This window comes from Artemia sp. Qi Xiang Cuo, chromosome 2 (genome assembly GCF_049724085.1).
Source record: "Artemia sp. Qi Xiang Cuo chromosome 2, ASM4972408v1, whole genome shotgun sequence".
Taxonomy (NCBI): Eukaryota; Metazoa; Arthropoda; class Branchiopoda; order Anostraca; family Artemiidae; genus Artemia; species Artemia sp. Qi Xiang Cuo.
The window spans coordinates 93,866,281-93,890,885 of record NC_142795.1 but is presented as its reverse complement, the minus strand read 5'-3'; the positions used below and the strand labels follow the sequence as shown (position 1 = coordinate 93,890,885).

General features: G+C 33.1%; 2 protein-coding genes across 2 annotated transcripts in view; one reads left to right on the top strand and one right to left on the bottom strand.

The window, feature by feature from the left end:
• Window positions 1-13,367, bottom strand: part of LOC148955829 (pre-mRNA-processing factor 17) — a 58,967-nt gene extending 45,600 nt beyond the window's left edge. Inside the window, 2 exon segments of the mRNA XM_089104454.1 lie at window positions 2,411-2,627; window positions 13,210-13,367. Of these exon segments, the coding sequence (XP_088960580.1) occupies window positions 2,411-2,627; window positions 13,210-13,347 (355 nt within the window). The 5' untranslated portion in view covers window positions 13,348-13,367.
• Window positions 13,368-18,828: 5,461 nt separating this feature from the next.
• LOC148955828 (uncharacterized) overlaps window positions 18,829-24,605 on the top strand; it is a 31,385-nt gene continuing 25,608 nt past the window's right edge. Inside the window, exon 1 of the mRNA XM_089107918.1 lies at window positions 18,829-18,930. Coding sequence (XP_088964044.1) covers window positions 18,829-18,930 — 102 coding nt within the window. The remainder of the gene's footprint in view (window positions 18,931-24,605) is intronic.

Here is a 24,605-nt window from a genome sequence, read left to right as displayed (position 1 = left end):
AATAGTGATCTAATCCACCACGCCTACCCTAAGGATAAGACAATTAGACACATATGCGGACTAGTGTTATTGCTATTAGAAATAAGACCACGAAACCCCCTATACTGGCAGTACTACTTCTACAAACAACAATTCACCACAACACCAAGCCACCTGATGCCAACACAGTAACGCATGCTTCTCCTCTACCCGATATCTGTAAAATATCTCCCTCTTTACACCCTCAAAGAAAGTTCCCATTTCCCTTAAATCTTTCCTTACCACATCCTCCCACCCCAATTAAGGACAGCTTGCTTTTTATTTAGCCTTAGACAGTTGGCCGAAAAGAACATCTTTGGCAATCTGTCATCCTTCATCCAAAGAAGCTGTCCACTTGATCAACCTTTTTGGTATCCAACGTCCCCTTTTCATCTTAGCTCACTCCTAGCCTTAGCAAAGAACAAAATTTATGGGAATATTTTGTATATCACTATCATTAGTTATTAAAGAAAACCTAATCAGGTTCTGTGAACCTGATTCACAGAAATGAACAGGAGAAGGGCAGAGTGTAGTATTCAAAAACTAGTAGGGGGCAATTTCGTTGCTTTTTCAGTTTTTTCAGTGAAAACACCAAAATAGTCATTTCAATGATAATACCATAATGGTATTTTTCAAAAACTTAGGTATGAGGGGGGGAGCAGCCAAACTAGGTGGTGGTTCCCCTCCCAAATGAACGTCACAGTCTAAACACTTAACTACTACAAGATTTCAACATAAATGTCTTAGTGCAATTGTATAACATTTTGTACAAAATGAAAAGATATGATTTTACCAGAGACCCAAAATGAAGTACATAATCCTTTTTGGCATCTATTTGCCATGTAATACATAAGTCTATATTACTTATTCCTTAAACTAGAGATTAGATTGAGGTATCAAGCTTATTTGAACCTAAAACAGGAAGGCTCATAACCAAAAATCTTGAAGGATTCTCATCCAAACTAGAAGTATTATCTTCTCAACAATCAGGAGTTTTAATATTGTTGGATAAACAGCAATATAAATTATATGATTTAACTAAAACAGTTGTTTAAAAATATGCAGTTAATCATGTTACAGTAGGCTAACATATAAATACTGGCGGTAATGTAACATACTTGATAGTTAAATATATAAAGCTTAATAAAATAAGCTTTAATTACTACTACAGCTACCATTAACATTCAATTACAGCGCATGGGGACTATAGGCTAATAGCTGCAAACTCTACCTCACCACTTCACTATACTAATAGCCTCAGTATTTTCTTCCTTTGATGGAATTCTTGCTTGCTGTTGATTGTTTCTAATAAACCCTTTGCAACCAAAGAGGAGATACCCTGCTTCTAGTATGACCCCATCTGACTCACCAAAAAGCAAAATATTGGTAGTTGACCCTCTTTCATCCACAAACTTTTCCCAGTCATCCTAGTTATTCTCTCATTACAGACCTCTTATAAAACTCTTTTTATATTATTTCAATACCTAATCCACTTCTTCTATTTGTGCTTATGGGCCTTCCAGTAAAGACTCTTTAGACTTTTTCTTGTTGGCAAATTCAGGTTATTTAAGCCTGCAAATATTCTTAGATATATTTTGGAATGGAATTTTGATGGAAATGTGAATACATTTAGCTTTTTTTTTACAACACAGGTGTCTGATAATCTCAACTGACAGACGGATGTTAGTGGGATGGGTCTTGCTCTCGGCTCATCAGCATTCAGGGATTTTTTTTTCCCAACCTAATCACCAAGTGGCTTGAAATATATGAGAAGTGCATATTTATGCCGTTAAAAGCCAGTACATTAGAAAGTGTAAGACAGTGAAAAGCACCATAAATGTTTTATATTAGATTAAAAATTGGAGTTTATTTTTAAAAACCTAACCCTCCTTAAGCTTTCACTTGTTTGAAGTATATAACCCCCTTAAACACATATAATGTAAACAAATCAAGAAAGAGAGAAGAAAAGAAAGGATGGAGAAACAACTCCTGCGTTTACCTGGCTCCTGATTGCAAACAACCCTTCCTATCACCAATTCATTCCATTTACCAACACACCCAAAACCCCTAATTCCATCCAAAAAGCGTTTTTATGGGAAAGTTGAGAGCAAATTAATTTTAATTTAATCACACCCCAAAAACCATACAACCAGAGACAAATTGTTTCAAGGTCTCTACAAAAATCAGAAAAATTAGTCAAGTTTTTGAAAGATTTGGGCAAATTATTTCACCATGGCTTCCTAATATCCCAATAAAATATTTAACTATATTACATTACAATGTTTGAATTTCTTTACATTTACTTTATTATAAATGCCAGAAATGATCATTATTTTAATATACAAGTTTTGACTATAAAAAGTAGTACAAGCTAGAATCAAGTATAACAAACCATAGCTGGCAAAAGTCCTTCTCTGTGCTTCAAACTGAAAATCATTCACATGAGCTGGCTCAACAAAACCAGCCAAAGCATTTCTTGGTGCTTTCATTTGTTGGGTTTTGAATGGCCATTCTGGGCCTGGGACGGGAGCAAACAAATCTTCAGCCTTTGGATTGTAGGTAAGCTCCTTACATCTTGGATCAATTGCAAGGTGATGATCTTCTTGGGGCTGATGAAGGAATAAATTAATTTTAGAAATGGAACAGATTACAAATACTAACACACAATCACTAAACAAGAATACAGAAGATCAAATCAGATCTACTTTCCAAAATAAAACGTCAAAATCATCAAATACAAAGTAAAAACAAATCATGAGCTTAGTGAGCTTATCTTCTTTCAGGGGAGGGGGGTGTCACAGGCCATCAGTAAAAGAAAAAGGTGAATCCCTAATCAAAATAAGTTAACTAGAATAATTACACTAACTGACAATATTAAGGTCTCTACTTAATTTTTGAATGATGGCAAATAAGGGAGAATATTTTTTAATAGCAACAGGCCAATTCAAACCAATTGCAAAGGAGAGCATAAAAAGTCTGAAAATGTATGCTGTCTCTAGGGACCTTGATTCTAATTTTCCTCTGCTATTGCATTGAAATATCATTATACAAGATCAAGTTAAGCTTTGTATGTCATAACAGCCATATTTTTGTTCTTAAAAGGGTATGTTGTTTAATAGGTCCAGTTCAATTTTTTTAAATTCAATTTTGGAAAGAAACAAACAAGAGCCAAAATAAGAGGTCATAACTTTATTGTTTTAGAAATGACAGAACAAGATTTCCAGCTGACCTTCTTATTCATGCCACAATATTCAGTTTATACTATCTAAATCTATTTCATTTATGACTTCATCTGAATCTAGTTGGCAAAACCTTCCTCAGAAAAAATACATTTAAATAAAAAAACTTTAAAACTAAAATGCACCCTTTAAAACTAAAATGAAAAATTGTTGTAGTTGGTTTAATTTTGTTGAAGTAATGATTCTGGGAACTTTTTATGATTTATAATTTTAGTTTTAAAGGCCGTATTTTACTATAAGTCTTTTTTTTACAAATTTACTTTGTTGAGGATGGCCCTTGGAAATAGGGTTGAAATATTGATTTTAAGTTTGAGTAAATTTCACTGTCTTAAAAAAAAGCTCCCCATTATTTTACCTGCTGTTTTTGTATAAAAAAAAATCTTCCATCACACCCAAAATGTCTTGATGAAAACCATATGTATCTTGAACACTAACGACCAGAGAGAACTAATGAAAATAAACTGAATATTATATATATAAATGATATTAATTCCTAGAAACTAAGTAATTTGAAGTTTTAGTTCACTGTAGTGTCTATTTTTATTTTTCAATGTATTAAATATAAAAGAAAATATTTGTATTCATTTTCAGTAAAGTGTAAATGACACAACAAACTTCAGACTTTTACAGCTAAGAAGGGGGGAAAAGGGCTGAAGCCAAACTTGTATTGCAGTAATGTTTGTTCTTTTTAAGATTGACTTGAACATTCAATTTAATTTTTACTTGTTCTAAGATTTTTTTTGTTCATCTATATTAGTACCTACTATCTCTATGTTTTCTATGATAGTTTATTTTAATTTATGTTTGTTTAGGTTCCATTTATACTTGAATAGTAATTTCTGGTTGTTTTGAGTTTGAATCATTGTAAGAATATATTTCTGCTGGTCTTAAGTTTAACTTGGCTCTTTAGTTTTTGTTTGAAGAACCTCCTTTTGGGAAAGTTTTCTTTAAACAGTTTCTGTTCCTTTTGATTGCCAACGTATTTTTTTGGTTAACATAATGAGTATTTCTCTAGTTTTTCATGTCTCTGGCATAAGAATTAGAATATCCAATTCTAATTTAATAGTTTTAACTAGTGGCTTTTGATTTAGTCCAATATCCCCCTCAACATCCCCTGAAAGTTCCAACTAAATGTCATTAGCTGTTCTGAGATATTTCAGATACACCCTTTGGACAAATGAGATGTACATAGTATATTTTGATTGAATAGTCTGACCCTTAGCACACTGCAAATATACAATTTTGATAACTTGGATGCAAACAGTATCTTTTAATTTAGTTTAATATCTTCCTCAGCATTTCCTGAAGGTTCAAGCCCTGTTCAACATACCCTGAAAATTTCAACTTAATGTCCTCAGCCACTCCTGAGATATTGCTAATGCAAACTTTACAGAATCAGTATGTGCTACCCAGCCAAAGTAGTATTAGTCAAAACCCTGAAGGTTTCAGGTTAATACCCTTACCTGTTCCTAAAATATTGCAGATATGCCTTTTTGATTACTTGGATATAGATAGTGTCTTTTGATTTAGTTCAATATACAAGTTTTGTATCTTGAACATAATAACCCTCAGCATACTCGTTTTAATAAAGATGATCAAGTAGAAGCAGTTAGTAAAGAGACAGACCTAGGGGTTATTACTGATAATGAATTGAAATATCACTGCTACATGCAAGCATAGGTTGCTAAAGCTAACCAAGCTCTTGGGCTTGATAAGCACATATTTATCCCAAGGGAACTATGTGCGGTAAATAAACTATGTACATCCCTTGTCTACCCTTACCTTGAGTTTGGGATGGTAGTAGCAACCCCACAAAACAAAAATAGATGCTAAAGCCATAGAGAATGTACAAAAAAGGGCAACAAAACTTATCCCAGCCCTGCATTATACTCCATGTTGCCCACCATGACATATAGACAAAACAGGGGTGATGTAATAAAAACTCAGAAGCTACTAAACTTTGAGGTAGTCAATTTTTTTTGTTATTGTTAGCGTGTGGCAGTTATTAATACCTGTGAAAGAAAGGAGATGTAGTGTTTTGTTCTTGCTTATGTGCTGCTTGCTTTATTATGTGTTTTTGTTGCAGGTTGGTTGGCTTAATAAATAATCATCACAAAAAAAAAAACAATACAAACACCAACTGAAGTAATCACATAACCAACAACAAGATATCTACAGGAGGTTGTCAACACCTTATCTATCTGGCAATTATGATTTAGCTTAAGGTAAAGGTGAAAAAATAAGGTTTTTCTAAATTACAGTCAGCAAATCCAAAATAGGGTATTACTAACTGTAAGTCAATTATAGCCTAATTAGCTGCATCAAGCCCATCTAGGTCCCATGGTTGGGATCCTATGGTCTGTGTTAATGAAACATAAATTTTAATGCAAGTATTTGACAAACATAGAGTAATGGTACCAATGATTTGACAGTGTAATTTTGGAGCCCCTGTCCAAATTTTCCTTCAAAACGGAATAACTCTGCTTAGCCGCGACTTAGAGTGCCATCTCTTGAAGCCGTTTTTGTATTTCAACAATAGGAAACATTGACACAGTACGGTACACCAAGACAAGGAAAGAACATTTAATTCAGTCAGTTTCCTTTTTTTGACAATAAATGGGGTTCCTGACAATTTTTCATGTATGTAATGTTCAAACTGCTTTTATTTGTCTATTAATTGCAAAAAAAAAAAAAAAAAAAAAAAAAATCGGAATGAGCACCAATGCATTAAGATACATCTGATTCTATCTGAATTCTAGTCACATTAGCTTTTTCTTGATAAAATTAAATTAGAATGGCAACAAATTTTGCATTGTCAAAACTAGGTTCCTAGTTAAACACCTAGAACCATGTCATAGGGGAGCTAAACACCTAGAACCATGTAATAAAAATATCAACAGTGACCCCCCCCAAAAAAAAAAATTCTAAGCTATGTTTTGGATGAAGCTAAGAATCTGCATATGAAAATAAAATCCACTAAATAAAATATAATGACAATAAAAATTTTTAATTTCTTGAAATCTACTCCTGTTTTCTTAGACCCTATCTCTTCCAAAATGCTAGTGAAACAATTTTGTTATACTAAATACTAGTTGTATTTAATAATGTATATTGAAATTTTTTAAAACAATTTTGTTGTACAAAATACTACATACTTGAAGCAATTTTGTTAGTTTTATTGCTTCTACTTTTTGCATAGTGCTTTATACTTTTTACACATTAAATGAAGTTGAAGAAAAACAAAGAAACAAGAATTCAGTTCACTGTCAGACTTCAAAGAGTGAAGAGCTAAACCAGTTTAAAAAAGATTATAGTTTGAACTATTCAGATAGTGATTTCATTGTTAGGAAATTAAATTTACCTGAATGCATTCATACAGGTAGTTTCGATTGCATCCTAACCTAGCTATTGCCTGATTTCAAGTGTTCAATGAAAAATTTTTTGCGGATAATAACAGCAGGATAATCGTTTATGTGGAGAGGAGAATTGACAAATTGGGAGCTGAATGTTAGAGATTTAAGCTTTTTGCCATGGCTTAATTAACGGCCGATTAAGCAAATTGCACGTTTTGCTCCACATGGGTAAAAATAAGTAGCTTTCAAGGTGAGCACATTTTTTTGTATACTTTAAATTTGTTGGCAAGGTTCCTTCAAGTTTGTTACAACAATTTATGGATTATATGGAGTCACAGCTGATGCAACTACCATCTTTGGCTCATTGTTTTGTGATGGGTGATTTTAATATTGATATGAAGAATAGGGAAAATGTGGTTTGTAATAATTTTTGTAATCTTATGTTTAGTTTTAGTCTTCACCCAGTTATTGATGGGTGTACTCATATTACTGAGACGTCTGAAACTTTGATAGATAAAATTTTTTTGAGTGTTAAATATGATAGCCCAATTGTAATCCCAAATGATGTGTCTGATCACTGTTCAATTATGGTATGTATAGATATTGAAAAAGACATGCATAATGATTCTGAGAATAGAAATAGACAATACTCATATTTTGATAAATCGAAAATTAATGGAATGAAAGAGCGACTTGAGGAGTGTGATTGGAGATGTTTAAGTGAATGCGCGAATTATGGTGACAGGTTTGCACTGTGGTATGAAAAAGTCACAAATTTGATCAATGAAGTGTGTATTAAGATAACTATAAAAAAAAAAATGAAAGAAGTGCAAAAAAATATCCATGGATATCCATGGATATCAAGATATCCATATCTTTCGACTAGCATCAAGAGGAGGTATGCATTATATAAGTCCAAGTATCCAAATTTTGTTTGTAGTGAAACTATATTTGTCTTGACCAATCTTGAAAAGAACTAATAAATTAAACTGAATATTTGATGCATAATGATATTAATTGCTAAAAGCTCATCAGTTCAAAATTTTACTGTAATTTTAATATTTATTTCCAATACTAAGTACAAAAGAAAATATTCGTAATATAATTCGTTTTTAGTAAAGCGTCAATGATGCAGTAGGTTTTAAGCTTCTGCAGTGAGGCGATAACCAATCTCTTGTTTGTAGTTATTTTTATTCGATTCAAACTTGATTTGCATATTCTTTTTAAGTTTCACTCATTTTAAGATTTATTTATTCATTTACATTAATATCAGTAAAATTTACATTAAGGTCAGTAAAATTACTGACCGAGAATTAGACCGAAATATTTATAAGAATTATAATAACGCGCTCAATAAATTGTTAAGAAAAGCAAAAAAGGATTATTACTCAAGAATGTTTGAGTCATGTAGAGATAGCTCTTTGAAGACTTGGAAAGTTATTCGGTCGATAATTGGAGGAATTGACAAGAAGCCATGTGGAAGTGAATAATACCAGGCAGATTTTAATGAAAAACTGGCCAATCATTTTTCTAATACAGGTAATGAAATTAGACAGCCAGTAAGTATACATCAAAACGAACAGTTGTTTCACCAGTATATTGGGCCAGCTAGTGAAACAAGTATGTGGCTGCAAAAGACGAATGAAAGTGAAGTGTTAACAGTGATTTCTGGAATAAAGAATAATTCTGCTGGATCAGATTTTTTATCCCTCCATGTCCTGAAAGAAATTTTTCCAGTTATTAAGGATCAACTTGTCAAACTTATTAATGGGTGTTTTAAGGATGGAATGTTCCCTCAGCTGTTTAAAACTGCAAAAATAGTGCCAGTTTTTAAGTCAGGTGACCAAGAAGATCCTAACAACAATAGACCAATATCACTGCTTCTGATTATAGCTAGAATAATGGAGAAGATATTATGCCTAAGGATTGAGACATTTCTAGAGAAGAAAGGATTTTTTTTAAGAACCAATTTGGTTTCAGAAAGAAACATTCTACAGAGCATGCAGTTCAGTTTCTTACAACGTTGGTTAATGATGGCCTTGATAAACATCTTAAAGTCATAACTGTGTTTTTAGATATTTTAAAACTGTTCAATTCTGTGGACCATAAAATTCTATTACGTAAATTAGATAATGCTGGTACAAGAGGAAGAGCTTTGAATCTGTTGAAGTCTTACCTAAGTGATAGAAAATTATATTTGGATGATGGAAAACAAGCTACATGTGAATATAATGTCGAGTCTGGGGTCCCACAGGGATTTCCCCTTGATCCACTCTTATTTGCTGTATATATTAATGATCTATGTGGAGTTTTATCTAATATTGTTGATTCAGTAAACAGTGGAGACCCAAATGTGATCCCTGTAAAAGCTTTAGTTTTATTTGCTAATGATACTAATTTAACAGTATGTGCAAGAACTGAAAAAGACTTGATCCGTGCAGTTGAACATGATAAAAGTTTTATTGAAAAGTGGATTAGGTTGAATAAGCTGGAAAAAAATTTTAAGAAGTGTAATTTTCTGTTGTTTGCTCGTTCTAAAAAGTATTATCCTTGGGTAGATAAGTTAAGGTGTGGGAATTCATTTATTAATGGAGTACACTAGACTAGGTATTTAGGCATTATTGTAGATGAGACACTTAGTTTTTCAGATCATATAAATTGTATAACATCTAAAATTGCCTGTAATGTTGGAATTATTAGGAAATTGAAGCAAATTTGTCCTTAGAATCTTGTATTTTTCACTTGTCCATTGTTACCTTTTATATTGTTGTTCAGTATGGTCTTCAACTTTTCAATCCCATCTTAAAAACCTTAAGAGCTTTGCAGAATTCTGTCATTAGGATTTTAGCAAATTATGGACCAAGAGATTCAGTGAGAAATGTGTATTTGAAACTGAATATTCTTCCTCTAGCAGGTATTTTCCTTTTTTATTGGTCTATGCTAATGTTTGATATTATTAATAACCTTACCTCAGAATGTTTTAATGGCATGTTTATAACTGGTGTGGATCTTCACAATTATAATACAAGAAATGCAGATGCATTTTGGCAGCTGCAGTGTGAAACAACCCTGTCACAGTTCTCTGCTTGGCATGTATTGCTGTGCTCCTGGAGTCATTTACCAATTGGGGTTGTGGGTGAGTATGACTAAAGTAGTTTCCAGGGAAAATTGAGGGATTTTTGTAATAATATTTATCAACTTATTTGATTTTTTTAGTAGTGCCATAATGGAAGTTTTTGGTTGTGTTGTTTTGTTAGCCCATTGGCGGGGGATATTATTTTGTTTTTGTTTATTTATATTAAATTATGTGTTGGAAGTTGGCCTAACAAACCAAAAGGTTCCTTGGCATTTGTTTTTTGTAAATTATGTGTAAATAAGTTTATACTCCTGGGGAAAAAAAAGAATGTACATGTTGAATACACCAGGTTCTGCCCACAGGTATTCTGACACATGTTAAATTGGGTTCTGACTTGCATTGAAAACAGATAACTTTTTTGTTGTGTCAAATATGTAGGTGATAGGTGAAAATGCTCTAATTTTTGGAAAATTGGAGGTTTGTACCCTTTTCAGATAAAACTTCAAACTTCTCAACAAACAGTTAGATTCCTAGATGTTTTTCCTACATACTGAAACCCTTTTCAAACTAAAAGTCTTAAGACTTCTGGAGTAGAAAAACTTTTTTTTTTACAAAAACTGTCAAATCATCTGTACTTATACCCTACAAATGTCAAAAAGTACAGAACTATCAGTCTGACCTCTGGACCCTCTAAAATTATGGAAGGTATGATAAAGAATACTATCATAAAACGTCTGACAGACATCAACCTTTGGCCCAACTGCCAACATGGCTTTACAAAAGGCAGGTCAATAGATACAAGCCTGCTTGATGCCTATGATGCCATTGTAGATTGAAGGTAAAAAATAAATTCCCTTTAAATAAATTTAGCTTCAGTTATAGACTGAAGCTAAAACTAGAATGCCAGCAATTAATTGAAGAAGTTGTTGACTGAGCTATGTCCTTTCTGACTGAAAGAACACAGGTTGCTGTTCTATATATTTCTAATAGCTCACTAGTTTACTCCAACCCACAACCAGTGAAGAGTAGAGTACCTCAAGGAACTCAGCTTAGCCCAACTATATTCAATATTTATATTAGTGGTGCCCTTGACTGTAAAAATATAGTCTTTTATGCTGATGACTCCATGTTTTTTAGGGGTAGCTGATACAGTCAAATGTTTACTTTATTCATAAGTCAATAATATGATTTGCAAAAAAATTACTGTGAAAACATCATTTGATGCTTTTTTATGCTCTTTCATAATTCAATAATCACTGCTGTTGCAAATTGCATCTTGAGCCCTTAAAGGGGCCCCAAAGGTATTTTATATGAATTTTGAAAAAGCATCAAATGATGTTTTCACTTTCATCCTAGCTAAATTATATAGCCCACTGCAAATTTACCCACCCCCACCCCACTAATGTGCAAATATATACCCTGAATTGTTGACAGCAAAGCTTTGAATCACAAAATTTGGTGCTATTTTTGTTGACAGTATTTAAAAAACTTGAAACTTTAGGAAAACAGTTTATATTTGAGTTGCCCAATAAATGAGGTTTGAATTGTTATAAATAGGCTAATTATTTTTGGAGTATATTACTCTTGAACAACTTACTTAAAAACTAGTAATTTTTTTAACAACTTGGTAAATTTTCAAATCATATTATTGACTTATGAATAATACCACTCAAAACCTTTTTTTATGCTCTTTCTAAATATAAAAATCATTTTTGTCGAATATATATTTCACCCCCATCCCTATATACCAATTCAAGGTATATATTTGCACATTAGGGGGGTGGAGGTAAAGTTTAAATCTACCTCCCATTTACACCAGAAATAAAATTTGCCCCCAACCCCCCTAATGTGGAAATATATACCCTGAATTGGTACATGTAGAGGTGGGGGTGAAATTCATTTCCAAGAAAAATGATTATTATATTTGGAAAGAGCATAAAAAAAGGCATTGAGTGGTATGTACACTTTATTTGTAAGTCAATAGGTAAATTTCTACAAAACATTTTATTGAGTTAGGAATAAAGTGAATACACCATTTGATGCCTTTTTTAAACTAATTACAAATATAATAAGCATTTCTATCAGAAATGAATTTCAGCCCGGTAATTATTTAGCCTTGGCCCCCTCATAAGGAGACATGTTAAGAAAACAATTCTTACTTTAAAATATGTATAATGATCCTAGTTCTTATATTATCCAAGGGGAGAACCTTTATCATCAAGTTTTTCCTCTAAAAATCTTCAAAAGAGAAAAAGTTTGCAAATATCACCATACTTTCAATTCAATGCTTAAGTCTTTTTAAATTGCCACCTAATAAGTTCTTTTATAGATAGCGTTCATGCTGGTCTTTTTATTTTATTTTTAAATAGCAGTGGCAAAGGGCAAATAGCAGTGGCGTAAATACAAAATATTAATAGCAGTGGCAAAAGGCAAATAGCAGTGGTAAAGGGCGAATAGCAGTGGTATAAATACAAAATATTAATAGCAGTGGTTAGGTTATGAAAAGAAATGAAATAATATAAAAAGACATAAAATAATATAAAAGACATAATTTTATTGTCACATAAAACACATAAATTTTTTGTTAATGGCATGATTTATAACAGAATTCACAATTTCTCTAATCTCAATATACCACTACTTTTTCTTTAAACACGTTTTTTGACACACCTGTTAAACACGTGCTAAACATTATCTATAAAACAACTTATTTGGCAGCAGTTTACAGCAGCCATTTCAAAAGACTTAAGCATTGAATTAAAAAGGTGGTGATATTTGGAAACTTTTTCACTTTTTAGGATTTTTAGAGGAAAGACTTGATGATAAAGGTTCTCCCCTTGGATAATATAAGAACTAGGATCATTATACATATTTTTAAAGTAAGAATTGTTTTCTTAACATGTCTCCTTATCAGGGGGCCAAGGCTAAATAAATACCTTCAGCCCCCCCCCCTATATAGGCTATACCTAACCTAACCCTGAATTGGCCTATATAGGGGGGGGGGGCTGAAATTCATTTCCGATAGAAATGCTTATTATATTCGTAATCAGCATAAAAAAAAGGCATTGAATGGTGTATTCACTTTTGTCCTAACTCAATAATATGATTTTGTAGAACTTTACCTCACTTTATTTGTGAGTCAATGATACGATTTGGTAAAAATTTACCAACAACTTTTCATTAACCTAACTAGCATTGATAATTTCTTTGTGTAGTTACAAAATGAAATACCTTTGGGGCTCCTTTAAGGGCTCAAGATGCAATTTGCAACAAAAGTAACTATTGAATTATGAAATAGCATAAAAAAGGCATCAAATGATGCTTTCATTTTCATCTTAGGCTAGCTAAATCATAGTGCCACCTGCAAATTTACTGCTATCCTTTCATACCAGAATGATAGAGTTTAAGGCAATTTAAGGTAATATTGGACACAGTTCAAGTACTTGGGGTAGTAGCCTAGGCACTGTCTAAGTAGCCTCTGGGGGAATTCCCCATTTCCACTGAATTAATCTATGCTACTTACAACAACATCAGGTGCAGTATTAGCCAGAATAACAATAGATGATTTAAAAGGATCAATAGCTTTTTTATGTATCACTTCTTCATTATCAGAGTCACTTTCGGAGTCACTATTTCGATTGTAAGTAACAAGTTGGTTCATTCTGTTCGGAAACTCATGAAGTTATATTTTAAATAGTTTGCCGATAAACATTTCTTATGTGCGTTCATAGCATTTTTCGACGCCGATTTGTAATGATAATTAAATATTTAATAAATAAAAGAACTTAATAATTTAATAATGAAAAAATCGAAAATTTAATGAGTTTTTTTAGAATAATAATTTTAATGAAAAATGAACCAAATAACAACTTGAAATCAATCATAGAACTACTGATAACCTGCAACTGACTATTAGTGCCCATAATGTTAGTTAAAAAAATCTCGTGCATAGGTATTGTTTTAATACCCCCATTGTTTTCCCACTGAGCCCCTAAAATTGTTGCCCGAAACATTTTATGTATGTAGGGCCCTTTAGAATTGCTTTCCACGTCACCATAGTAATTAATAATGAGTATTATCATTTTTTTTTTTTTAGATATTTGTTCAGAGTAATCAAAAGTTAAGAAATGGGACCCACCCATTGGCACGTTTCTATTCTGTTTATACGAGATGCTTAATAAGTCTTCTTTTTCTTAAAACCAAAAGATTCTAGAGTCCTCTTTGTTCTCCTTCTGGCTTTTTGATAATCTTATTTTTCTGAGTGTGATAAGGTGTTACTAAGTCTTAATAATATTTGTCCATTGTACTTATACATTTTATCATACCTCAAGATACTTCTATAAAGTAGTTTTCAAAATTTAGGTGTTAGCCTTAAAAACAGTAACTCATTAATATCAGGTTTGCATTGTTGAACATCTTTACACGCTCGGATTGGCCCGTTTATGCTAAGTAAACGTCTCTTGTTTTAGGATCAGAAAATTGCTGTTCATCCAATAAAAGAGAATATTTTCTTACCTTAAAGAAAATTAAACAATTTTTTTTTCAGCTGAATGTACAGAAAATATTACGTATATGAGGGGGGTTGTTTTTATTGTCAACACCTCACTCTTCACGCTAAAGCTTATCGGTACTTTTAAAAAAGTGCCTTTGTATTTCAGGAGTCGTTTTTAAATAATTGGGATAAAAATTTAAATTTTTAGCGTAAAAAGTGTGGGGCTGAGGATGGGACAAGCCCCCTGATGTACTTAATAATTTATGTCCGTTTTAAGTTTTAATGTTGATCCTTACTTTCAGTCGAATAAAAACTGTTTTTTTTTATTTAATTTATGATAGTTTTAAATAACGCAAGGAAATCTGGCTCCATCTCCATGAGAAAATCTCCATCCCCACGGAATATCCTCGGAACAATTCAATCCTGGTGAAAAATTACCCTGGACAATATTGCCCTTAACATCTCCACTTGTAAAATTGAGTCAATAAAAAGAAAGCAAGACATATACAAAAATTTTGTGTAGGAATTCTGGCAAATTTCCTCAGTACAGTGGGGTCGTTGGGGGTGGGGGGCGGTTGACCACCTATCCCCAATAATTTGAAAAAAACTATAATTTATTAAGTAGCTTTATAGCTGTTGCTCATTTTAAGCGTCAAATTTGCTTTTTATTTTGAGCAGATACTTTTTTTTTGTTAATCCATGCTCATTTTTAACACAAGGAAAACGAGAAAACTGGCGGTCAAGCACACTTCATAATATGTTCCACGTTTATATTTTTCCAAATTTACAGCCTTTGGAGCCTGATCAAGTTAAAATGTGACCCTAATTAACGGCAAAACTGAAAAATGTTCTATGCTTCCTGTTTCACCACATTTTCTCAGGTCTACTTTTTTCCTTAATATTTAAGGTGTTTCCTTGAAACCTTCAAAAGTGGAAATAAATACACCCTCTACATCTGCAAATAAGACAAAAATAGAATCATTGAAGAATAAGAAGGTAAATATACAGTGAATATAATTTCCTTGATGAAAAAGAAATAATTGAAAAAGAAAATAATATTTAGTGCTTTTTATAATGATATTCGCACTACAACTAGATAGGCCAAATTGATTGTAGTTTGGTCATGGAATTTGATAGAGCGGGGTTCGCGCCAGGAAACATCTAATCGTTTTAATTTTTATTCCCAGTTTTTAATTGAAACTTTGATTCTCTTATTTGTCATTGAAACGCCTAATAAACATTAATAACGTCCTATTTAATGCATTTTGGTTTCACATACTGACGGATAAATATTGAACTGCCTCTACGTAAAATACCAGGCTGACTTCTCGCTACTTTCGCTTTTCTAAATATTTCTTTTAACCAGCTCCAAAAGAATAACCGACGTAAATATGCTAAGAATTATGAATGAAATTTTTCATATTTCACAAAATGCCAGCGGTACTTGTGGTACATATATTTTTGCATCAGCATGCTGTACGAAATGTCTGCTGAGAATACAATAAATGGAATTAAAACAAAATATTCATATTTTTTTTTAATTTAGTAATTTTGTGGGCGCGTATAAGTTACACCAACCCATTGTCTTTTTCTATTTTTATCAGTTTTATATACGAAAAAATAATCCAGAAAAACGGGTTTTAGTTTTATTAAATCATTGAATAAATAACAACCAAATAAACACTTAATTAAAAAACACTCCGAATATTTCGGCCCCACGTCCGGGAGCCTTTCTCAACTGAAAAAAAGGAGAAAAAAATGTTCTTTAACAAATTGTATACATCGAAATACAACAAAACTAACACACGAAGAGAGAAAAAAAACAAAAGAAAAGAAAAGAAATATAAATAAATAAATATGAATTAAACTCACATCTTAAATAATACTTCCATTCAGTGACAAAAACAAATGTCTATAAGGGTACTATTCGTCTCCTCATAAATCAATGGAAATCTACCAGAAAATGAAGAGTATATTTATACTTGAGCAAAACAATAAAAGTCACCTCACCCCCGGCCCATTAGCCTATGACCTTTAAATAACCTCTATAGCTTTATATAAGACCTTTATTGTTTTGCTCAAGTACAAATATATTCTTCATTTTTTGGTAGATTTCCATTGATTTGTGAGAAGACGAATAGTGCCCTTATAGATATTTGTTTTTGTCACTGAATGGAAGTATTATTTAAGATGTGAGTTTAATTCATATTTATTTATTTATATTTCTTTTCTTTTCTTTTGTTTTTTTTCTCTCTTCGTGTGTTAGTTTTGTTGTATTTCGATGTATACAATTTTTTAAAGAACATTTTTTTTCTCTTTTTTTTCCGTTGGGAAATGCTCCCGGACATGGGGCCGAAATATTCGAAGTGGTTTTTAGTTAAGTTTTTATTTGGTTGTTATTTATCCAATGCTTTAATCAAACTAAAATCCGTTTTTCTTGCTTAATTTTCCGTAAATAGAAAAACAGCGTGGTCTAATAAATTATTTATATCAGTTTTATCATGAAGCACTAGAAGACCGTGCTTTGCTTGTGAAAGGAATTATAGGCATAAAAGAGATATTCAGTGTACCATCCTCCAGAAATATATACCCCTTCTCCTGACCCTGATTTACACAAGAAAAACTTTTGTGCAATCTTTAGAGAATTTGTTTAAAAAAAAGAAACAAAGGGGACGGTAATTTTCAAATTCTAGGAGTGAATTTTCTCTTCTAATTGGCATCCCTGGCAAATTTTAATTAATTTAAGGTTTCTGCCGCAATGAAGCCAAAAATTTTTCATATTTTCTAGATATTCTTTGTCAAACAATGCCCAATGGATAAGTTAATAATTCTAACTTTATTTTTCAAATATTTTCAAATTTAAAACACGGTCGGTATTTAAATACGGGCAATATGTCACAATATAATGTTTCACAATCTAGGTAATACTTTGACTTATCCCCATACTTTTATTTAGACAGCGCTAATGCTCTGCTTATGATTTTCGTTTCGGCTTTGGCCCACTGATATCAATGCTCTTTATAAACATAAATCGGCGAACCCACAAACAAATCAATTTTAAAAAATCATAAATAATGTTTCAATTAACCATGTTTAATATAAATTTAGTACAACAAATTGAATCTTACAGAGTCAAAATCCATTCAAAATTACGAGCAAATAAATAGCACGATACCCATGGCTGTTAGAATAGAGCTTGTTTCAACTATGAGATTAAGCATCTTATGCTGGACGTAAGGGTTGAGGGAATTGGAGTTGGGATGTGTTCTGCAGCATCAGTGGTTAATCTGGCTGAACAATACCGACTGCAAACGACATTCACCCTGACCCACCCGAAAGCTTGTTTACGCTATACTACTGTCGTCTGCAGCAGCTTCTTGCTAACAATTCTAGTAAACGCGAACACCAGCACTTATGTTTATGATTGTTTAATGTGTGTTTATAATGTTTTACGTAATGTTTTAAAATTCATCGTGTACTGTGTTTGTTAAATAGTTACTTTTTTTCACTACTTCTTGAATAGCACTCCCTCTTGCCCACCAATAAAATGCTTTAGCTACGACCCTCCCCAGTATACAATTAAACCTGAGAAGTTCACCCCCTGGAAACTTCCCTTTACATGGAAAATTCTCCCTGTACATCTGCAAATCCTCGCAAACAAGATTTTACATTGAGGTGTCTTTTTTCTCCTTTTTCTTGTAGAGGCTTTCACAAATACAACTATGATCCCATCCAAAATCAACCCTAAAAATGTAATATATTCACCAAACATATTTACTAGCAGGCACAGAATTTCAGTTTTAAATAACCACATTCCAGCGCACTGCCACATTGCAGATTAATTCTAATTTGACCCCTTTCCTCCCTATCATCACTTGTTGCATGACTCAAATTGTTAATTTGTATAAACAGCTATGAAGTTTATGCACGACATTTTGAAAGGCTGTCTTTCTTCTAAGTACCAAGGACATCAAAATGAAAATTAAAATAAATTTTTGCACCGTGGACTCATTTTAGGTCTAATTATATCTTAAAACCTTGAGTTTCGAATGTTTGTCACCTGTTTGTTCTAATACTATGCAGTATTAGGGCACTACCACATTTTCTTTAATTTTGCAATGCTGAAACTGTGAAAATAAAAGTAATTAGGGACAAGGTTTATCATCGTCGGTAAAGAACAAACATCAACATTGTTGATTCTCAAGGAAAGTAAGACCTTCAAAGGAAAACTACAGATTCTTAAATTGTTTTGGGTATTTTTTTTATTGATTCTTTATCCGCTTTTATATTTTCTAAACTGATTAAAAAATATCTAAAAACGAAGTTTTCAAAGAAAAGTAAACGCCATATTAAACTTAAGATAAGAAGAAATAAAATATACAATGACTGAAACCTAAAACGACCCAAAATTACCGTTAAAGAATAATCAAAACCCAAAACGAACAGAAATTAAATAAACAATCATAGCAAAAAATATACAACAGGCACTTTTATAAATGAATAATTAAATTTGAAAACGAGTGAAACTTAAATTGAACATGCAAATGAAGCTGTGCAAAACTGTGCGATCTCTCTTTAGAAGTTCAAAAAAATTCTCTTTGACTAAAGGCTAAAAACAAGCCGAGAAGACACCCGGCAGTGACGCCTAAAATGGACGAAAAGAAACTTAAGGGTAATATAGCTAATGCGGCAAAAGTGACTAGACAGGCAGATCTCGAGCCATGTCCTGATAGAAATAAGAATTTATCCATTGTAAGCAACATTTCACCGTGAGGTTTCTTTGTTCTCCTTCTTCTGGTATAGGCGTTTTCAGTTGTAACTATGAGCACATCCAAAATCAAACCGAAGAAAGTAAACTTTTCACAAAGACGTTTAATTAACGGGCACAGATTTTCAGTTATAAATAATCATATTCCACCACACTGCCAGCATGTAGATTAATTCTAAGTTAACCCCTTTCCTCCCTATAATAACTTATTGTATGACTTATCATTTCGTAGGAACAGCGATAAAACTTAGGAACGGCACTTTGAAAGGCTGCTTTTCTTCAAAGCACTCTGAACCCATTTTAGGTCTAATTTAATCTGAAAACCACGATTTTCTAAAAGTTTTCTCTTGTCTGTTCTAACACTATGCACATAATTAGGGCAGTGCCACATTTTCTTTAGTTTTTCCATGCAGAAACTGGGAAAAATAAAAGTATTTAGTGACAATATTTACCGTCAATATTTACATTAACACTGTCGATTCCCATAAAAGGTCTTTGAAAACCTTCAAAGAAAGAAACTTTATTAAACTGTTGGTGCATTTTTTTTTGTTGATTCTTTATCCACTTTTCTTTTTTCTAAATTAATAAAAAAAATTCTGAAAAAGAAGGTTGTCTTATAAAAATAAAGGCCATATTAAACTTAAGATAAGATTAAATAAAAATCTACAATAACTCAAAACGACCAGAGATTACTAATTGAAGAATACATGGAACCGAAAACGAGCAGAAACTATCATAGCAAAAAAACATACAACAGCTACTAATATAAATAAATAATAAATCTTAAAACGAGTAAAACTTAAACTGAATAAGCAAATCAAGCTTAAAATAAACAAAAATATTTTGCTATTGAAGTATAAACGGAACCCAAAACGAACAGAAATTAAAATAACAACCATATCACACAAACATACAATAGGTACTAATATAAATGAATAAATAAATCTTAAAACAAGCGTAACCTAAATCGAATATACAAATCAAGTTTGAAACGGACAAAAATTCCTACAAACAAGAGTTAGGGTACTACCTCCTTCTTTCACTTTATAAGTTAAAAACCTATTGTGTCATAGACTATTTTTGCTACTAATTATACCCTTCATTTGTTTTGTTTTGAATACAATAGCAAAGAGTATATTAAACTCAAGATAAGAAGAAATAAAAATCTAAAATAACTGAAACTCAAAACGACCAGAAATTACTGTAAAAGAATAAAAGATTCCCAAAACGAACAGAAATTAAATAAACAATCATAGCCAAAAAAACAACAAGTACTAATATAGCATAAATATTAAATCTTAAAACGAGTGAAACTTAAATTGAATATGCAAATCAAGCTTGAACTACAAACAAGAGTTTCGGTACTGCCTCCTTTTCTCACTGTAAAAGCTTAAAACCTACTACGCCATACTCTTTTTGCTACTAATTAAACCCTTCATTTGTTTTTATTTTACATTTTTCCTAAGAAAAACACAAAAATTCTGCTCTAATCGAAAAATGGCAATTTTAATTAAATATATAATACATTTGTATTCAAAATAACTATTAAAGGAAAATAGAAAGAAAATAGTTTCAGAAGTGCAGATTTATAATGATCCAAGAAAAACAACTTTTTGAACTTCCAAAACAAATATGTTTGTAATGAGCAATGAGCTTCCTTGTTGCTATAGCAAAAAAGTAACACTCTTAAATAGAATAATCACTTATTAATCCATACTTCCTCCAACGTGGAAAACTGTGTGACCACTCTTCAGAAGCCAAAAAAATCTCTCTTGACTTAAGGCTAACAACAAGCCAATAACACACCCAGCAGTGATGCCTAAATTATAATAGGTTTTTTTCCGCCGTCCCTCTTTCGAGTCAAGATTTGTGAAATCATGCTGAATCACGGTAACTTTTTTTGTTGATCAACAGTTGACATGTCTTATAAAAATAAGCTTTTCAATTTGTGAAGTTGCTGAAGGTGTCTTAGGGAAGAAAGCTAGAACTGCAGCTAAGAATATTAGTGGAAAAGCTCTATCTATAATAGAAAGGAGAAAGGACTTGTAAAAGAATGATCTGAGTGATAGATCATATGAAAACAAATGGAATGCAAAGAAAGTGGAGAAGGCCTTAAAATATGAACTAAGGAGGTGTGAACTGAAGGCCATGGATAAAATTACCGATGATCTGGAAGATTCAGCTAGACGGCATTATAGTAAAATATTATACTGGTATGTGAACAAATTGAGAGGGAGTAGTCAATCCGGACTCGGCCCAGTTAAAGATAGGAATGGGACCGCAATTAGCGATAAGGAAAAAAGTAAAGAGAGATGGGCCGAACATTTTGAGAATTTGCTTAACCGAGTTGCAGGAAAAGATATGGAGGAAAATGAAAAAGTTTGTGATACCTTGGATGTGAAGGAAGATTTGTTTTGTGAGAAGGAATTAGTAACAGTACTGAAAGGGTTAAAAAATAATAAGGCTGCAGGTGCTAATAGGGTGGTAAATGAGTTTTTTAAATATGGTGGCTCTGAGGTTAGAAATAAGCTACTGAAGATTATGAAAAAGTTTTTTGAAAAAGTGGAAGTACCTAACGATTTTAGGAAAACCTTAATTAAGTCACTTTATAAGAAAGGTGATAAAAGTGAGTGTGGTAATTATCGAGGCATTAGTCTGGTGTCTGTAGGTAGTAAATTACTAGGACTTAGTAATATGATACTTTTTGGACTGAGCGATGCTGTAGACAAAGTTTTAAGAGAAGAACAGTGCGGTTTTAGAAAAGGTAGAAGATGTGTCGACCAAATTTTTGCTCTTAGGCTAATAATTGAGAAGTGCTTGAGTTTTCAAACACCTTTGGTCCTCAGTTTTATAGATAATGAGCAAGCGTTTGATTCTGTTAATAGAAGAGCCTTAGTAAAGGTTTTATCCTTGTATGGTAAACCACACAAATACATTAAAGTGATTAGTGCTATGTACGAGAATAACACTGCTGCGGTTAAGGTAGGAAATGAGGTTAGCAGCTGGTTTTGTAATAAATCAGGAGTTAAGAAGGGTTGTGTTCTATCCCCCTTTATATGGATTATTTTGATGGACTTTGTTTTAAGGAGCACAGGAAAGGCAATGTGAGACCACGGAATCAAATGGGGAGGAAAAAGTCTCCTAGACTTAGATTATGCTGATGTTTTAAGCATCCTAAATGAAAGTGCAATGAAAATGAATGAAGTTATAGAGGTTTTGCGAGTTCAAGGTGCTAGAATAGGTTTGAAAATTAATGTTAAGAAGACTAAGTCACTAAGGCTAGGAATAAGTGCAGATGAAAAGGTGACGTTGGGTAATGAAAAATTGATCAGGTGGACAGCTTCACTTACCTCGGCAGTATCATTAGTAACGATGGTGGGAGCAGTGAAGATGTTAAAAATAGAATAGTCAAGGCGCAGGGTTTTTTTTCACACTTAAAAAAAGTTTGGAAGAATAGGAAGATAAGTCTGCAAACCAAGATTAGAATATTAGAAACTACAGTGACGACAGTGGTCAAATATGCCTCTGCAGCATGGAAGCTCCGAAAATCGGATGAAGATTTGCTAGATGCTTTCCAGAGAAATTGCTTAAAGATTGTTCTGGGTACCCGGCTGACAGACCGTATCAGAGGCAACGCTATTGCGTTGCCTATAGTAAAGGCCATACGGCTCCAGTGTTTTATTATTTATTTTTTCCCAGAGGTACTTCATATGGAAAGGGTCGTCATATAAACTTCAAAGGGGGCTCATTCGATTGGAAATGGAGAATTCTAGTGCCATTTTTAATTGTCAAAAGTTATTTGAGGGCAACGAGCCCCCCCCCCCCACACCCATCATTTCCCCGAACACATCCAATCAAAATTTTGAGATAGCCATTTTGTTCAGCGTAGTTGATTTCCAGATAGAAATTATGTTTTTGAGGAGGACACTCCCCCACAACCCTCAGGGCAAGGGTTTTAAATTATGCCCTGGGGGCACATAAGGTTTTTATAGAAGCCGGTGTCGTAGAAACTTCAAAAAAGGGTCATTCGATTGGAAATTCAATGGTGCCCTTTTTAATAGTCGAAAGTGATTGGAGGTAACTAGCCCCCCCCCCCCCCAATGCCCATCATTCCCCCAAACACATCCAATCAAAATTATGAAATAGCCATTTTGTTCAGAGTAGTTGATATACAGATAGAAAATATGTTTTTGAGGAGGACACTCCCCCACAACCCTCAGGGCAAGTTTTTAAGTTATGCCCTGGGGGCATATAAGGTTTTTATAGAAGGCGTTGTCGTATAAACTTCAAAAAAGACTCATTCGGTTGGAAATTCAAAGGGCTAGTGCCCTTTTTAATATTCGAAACTGATTTGAGGGCAACTAACCCCCCTCTCACGCCCACCTTTTCCCGAAACACATGCAAAAAAAAATTGACACAGCTATTTTATTAAACGTAGTTTTAAGTTCTAGAAGTTAGGTCTTTGAGGATGGCAACTCCCCCACGGCCCTCAGGGCAAGAATTGCAAGTTATACCCTGGGGACATATAAAGTTTTCTATAGAAAACATTGTTTTAGAAACTTCAGAAAGGGCTCATTCGATTGGAAATTTAAATGGCTAGTTCTCCTTTCCCTAGTCAAAAGTATTTCTGATACAATTGACACCCCTTCCAAGCCCACCATTTCCCCAAACACATCCAATCAAAATTTTGATATAGCCATTTTTTCAACGTAGTTGAAAGTTCTGGAAATTATATGTTTGAGCAGGACACTCCCCCCAGAGTCTTCAGGGGCAAGGGTTATAAGTTATGCCCTGTGGGCATTTATGGGTCTTATGGAAGGGATGCGCGTATTAACTTCAAAGAAGGATCACTTCATTGGATATTGAAGGTCCTAGTTCACTTTTTAAGAGTCAAAAGAGATTAGAGGGCACCTGCCCCCCTCCCTGCCCGCCCATTTTCCCTCAAACCCATCCGATGAGAACTTTAAGATACATTTTTTTAAATAGTTCAATGACCATATAACGAATACTCAGGGGTAAAAAAAGACCCCATGGCCCAAGGGCAGGGGTTTTAAGTTATGCCCTGGGGGAATATATGGTTCTTATTGAAGGCATGCTCGTAAAAAGTGCAAAGATGGCTCATTTGATTGGAAATTGAAAGTTCTAGTTAAGTTTTTCAGAGTCAAAAGAGATTGGAGGGCTAATAGCCTCCCTCCATGCCCCTTTTCCCCCCAAATGCATCCAATAAAAATTTTGAGATGGTCATTAAGTTCAAAATCCTCAAAAGTCAGATAATAAAAACTAAGGTGTCATCATAACCCCCCAGGGTTGCGGGGTAGATACCATATGTTGCGCCCTGAGGCCTATAAAGTTTGTATGGAAGAGATGCTCGTATAAACTTCGTAGAGTAGGCAGTGGATTGGTTATTGGCAGTTTGAGATCACTTTTAATACTCAAACCAGATCCAAGGGCAGCTATCCCCCCCCCACGCCTTCTTTTTCAAAACCCATCTGATGAAGATTTTGAGATAGACATCTCTTTATAAAATAATAGTCCAAAGGTTGGATAAGAAAAACTTGGGTGTCAATACAACCCCCCAGCGCCCAGGTGAAGGCGTTCTAAGTTATGCCCTAAAGGCATGTATTGTTCTTATGAAAGGGATGATCGTATAAACATCATA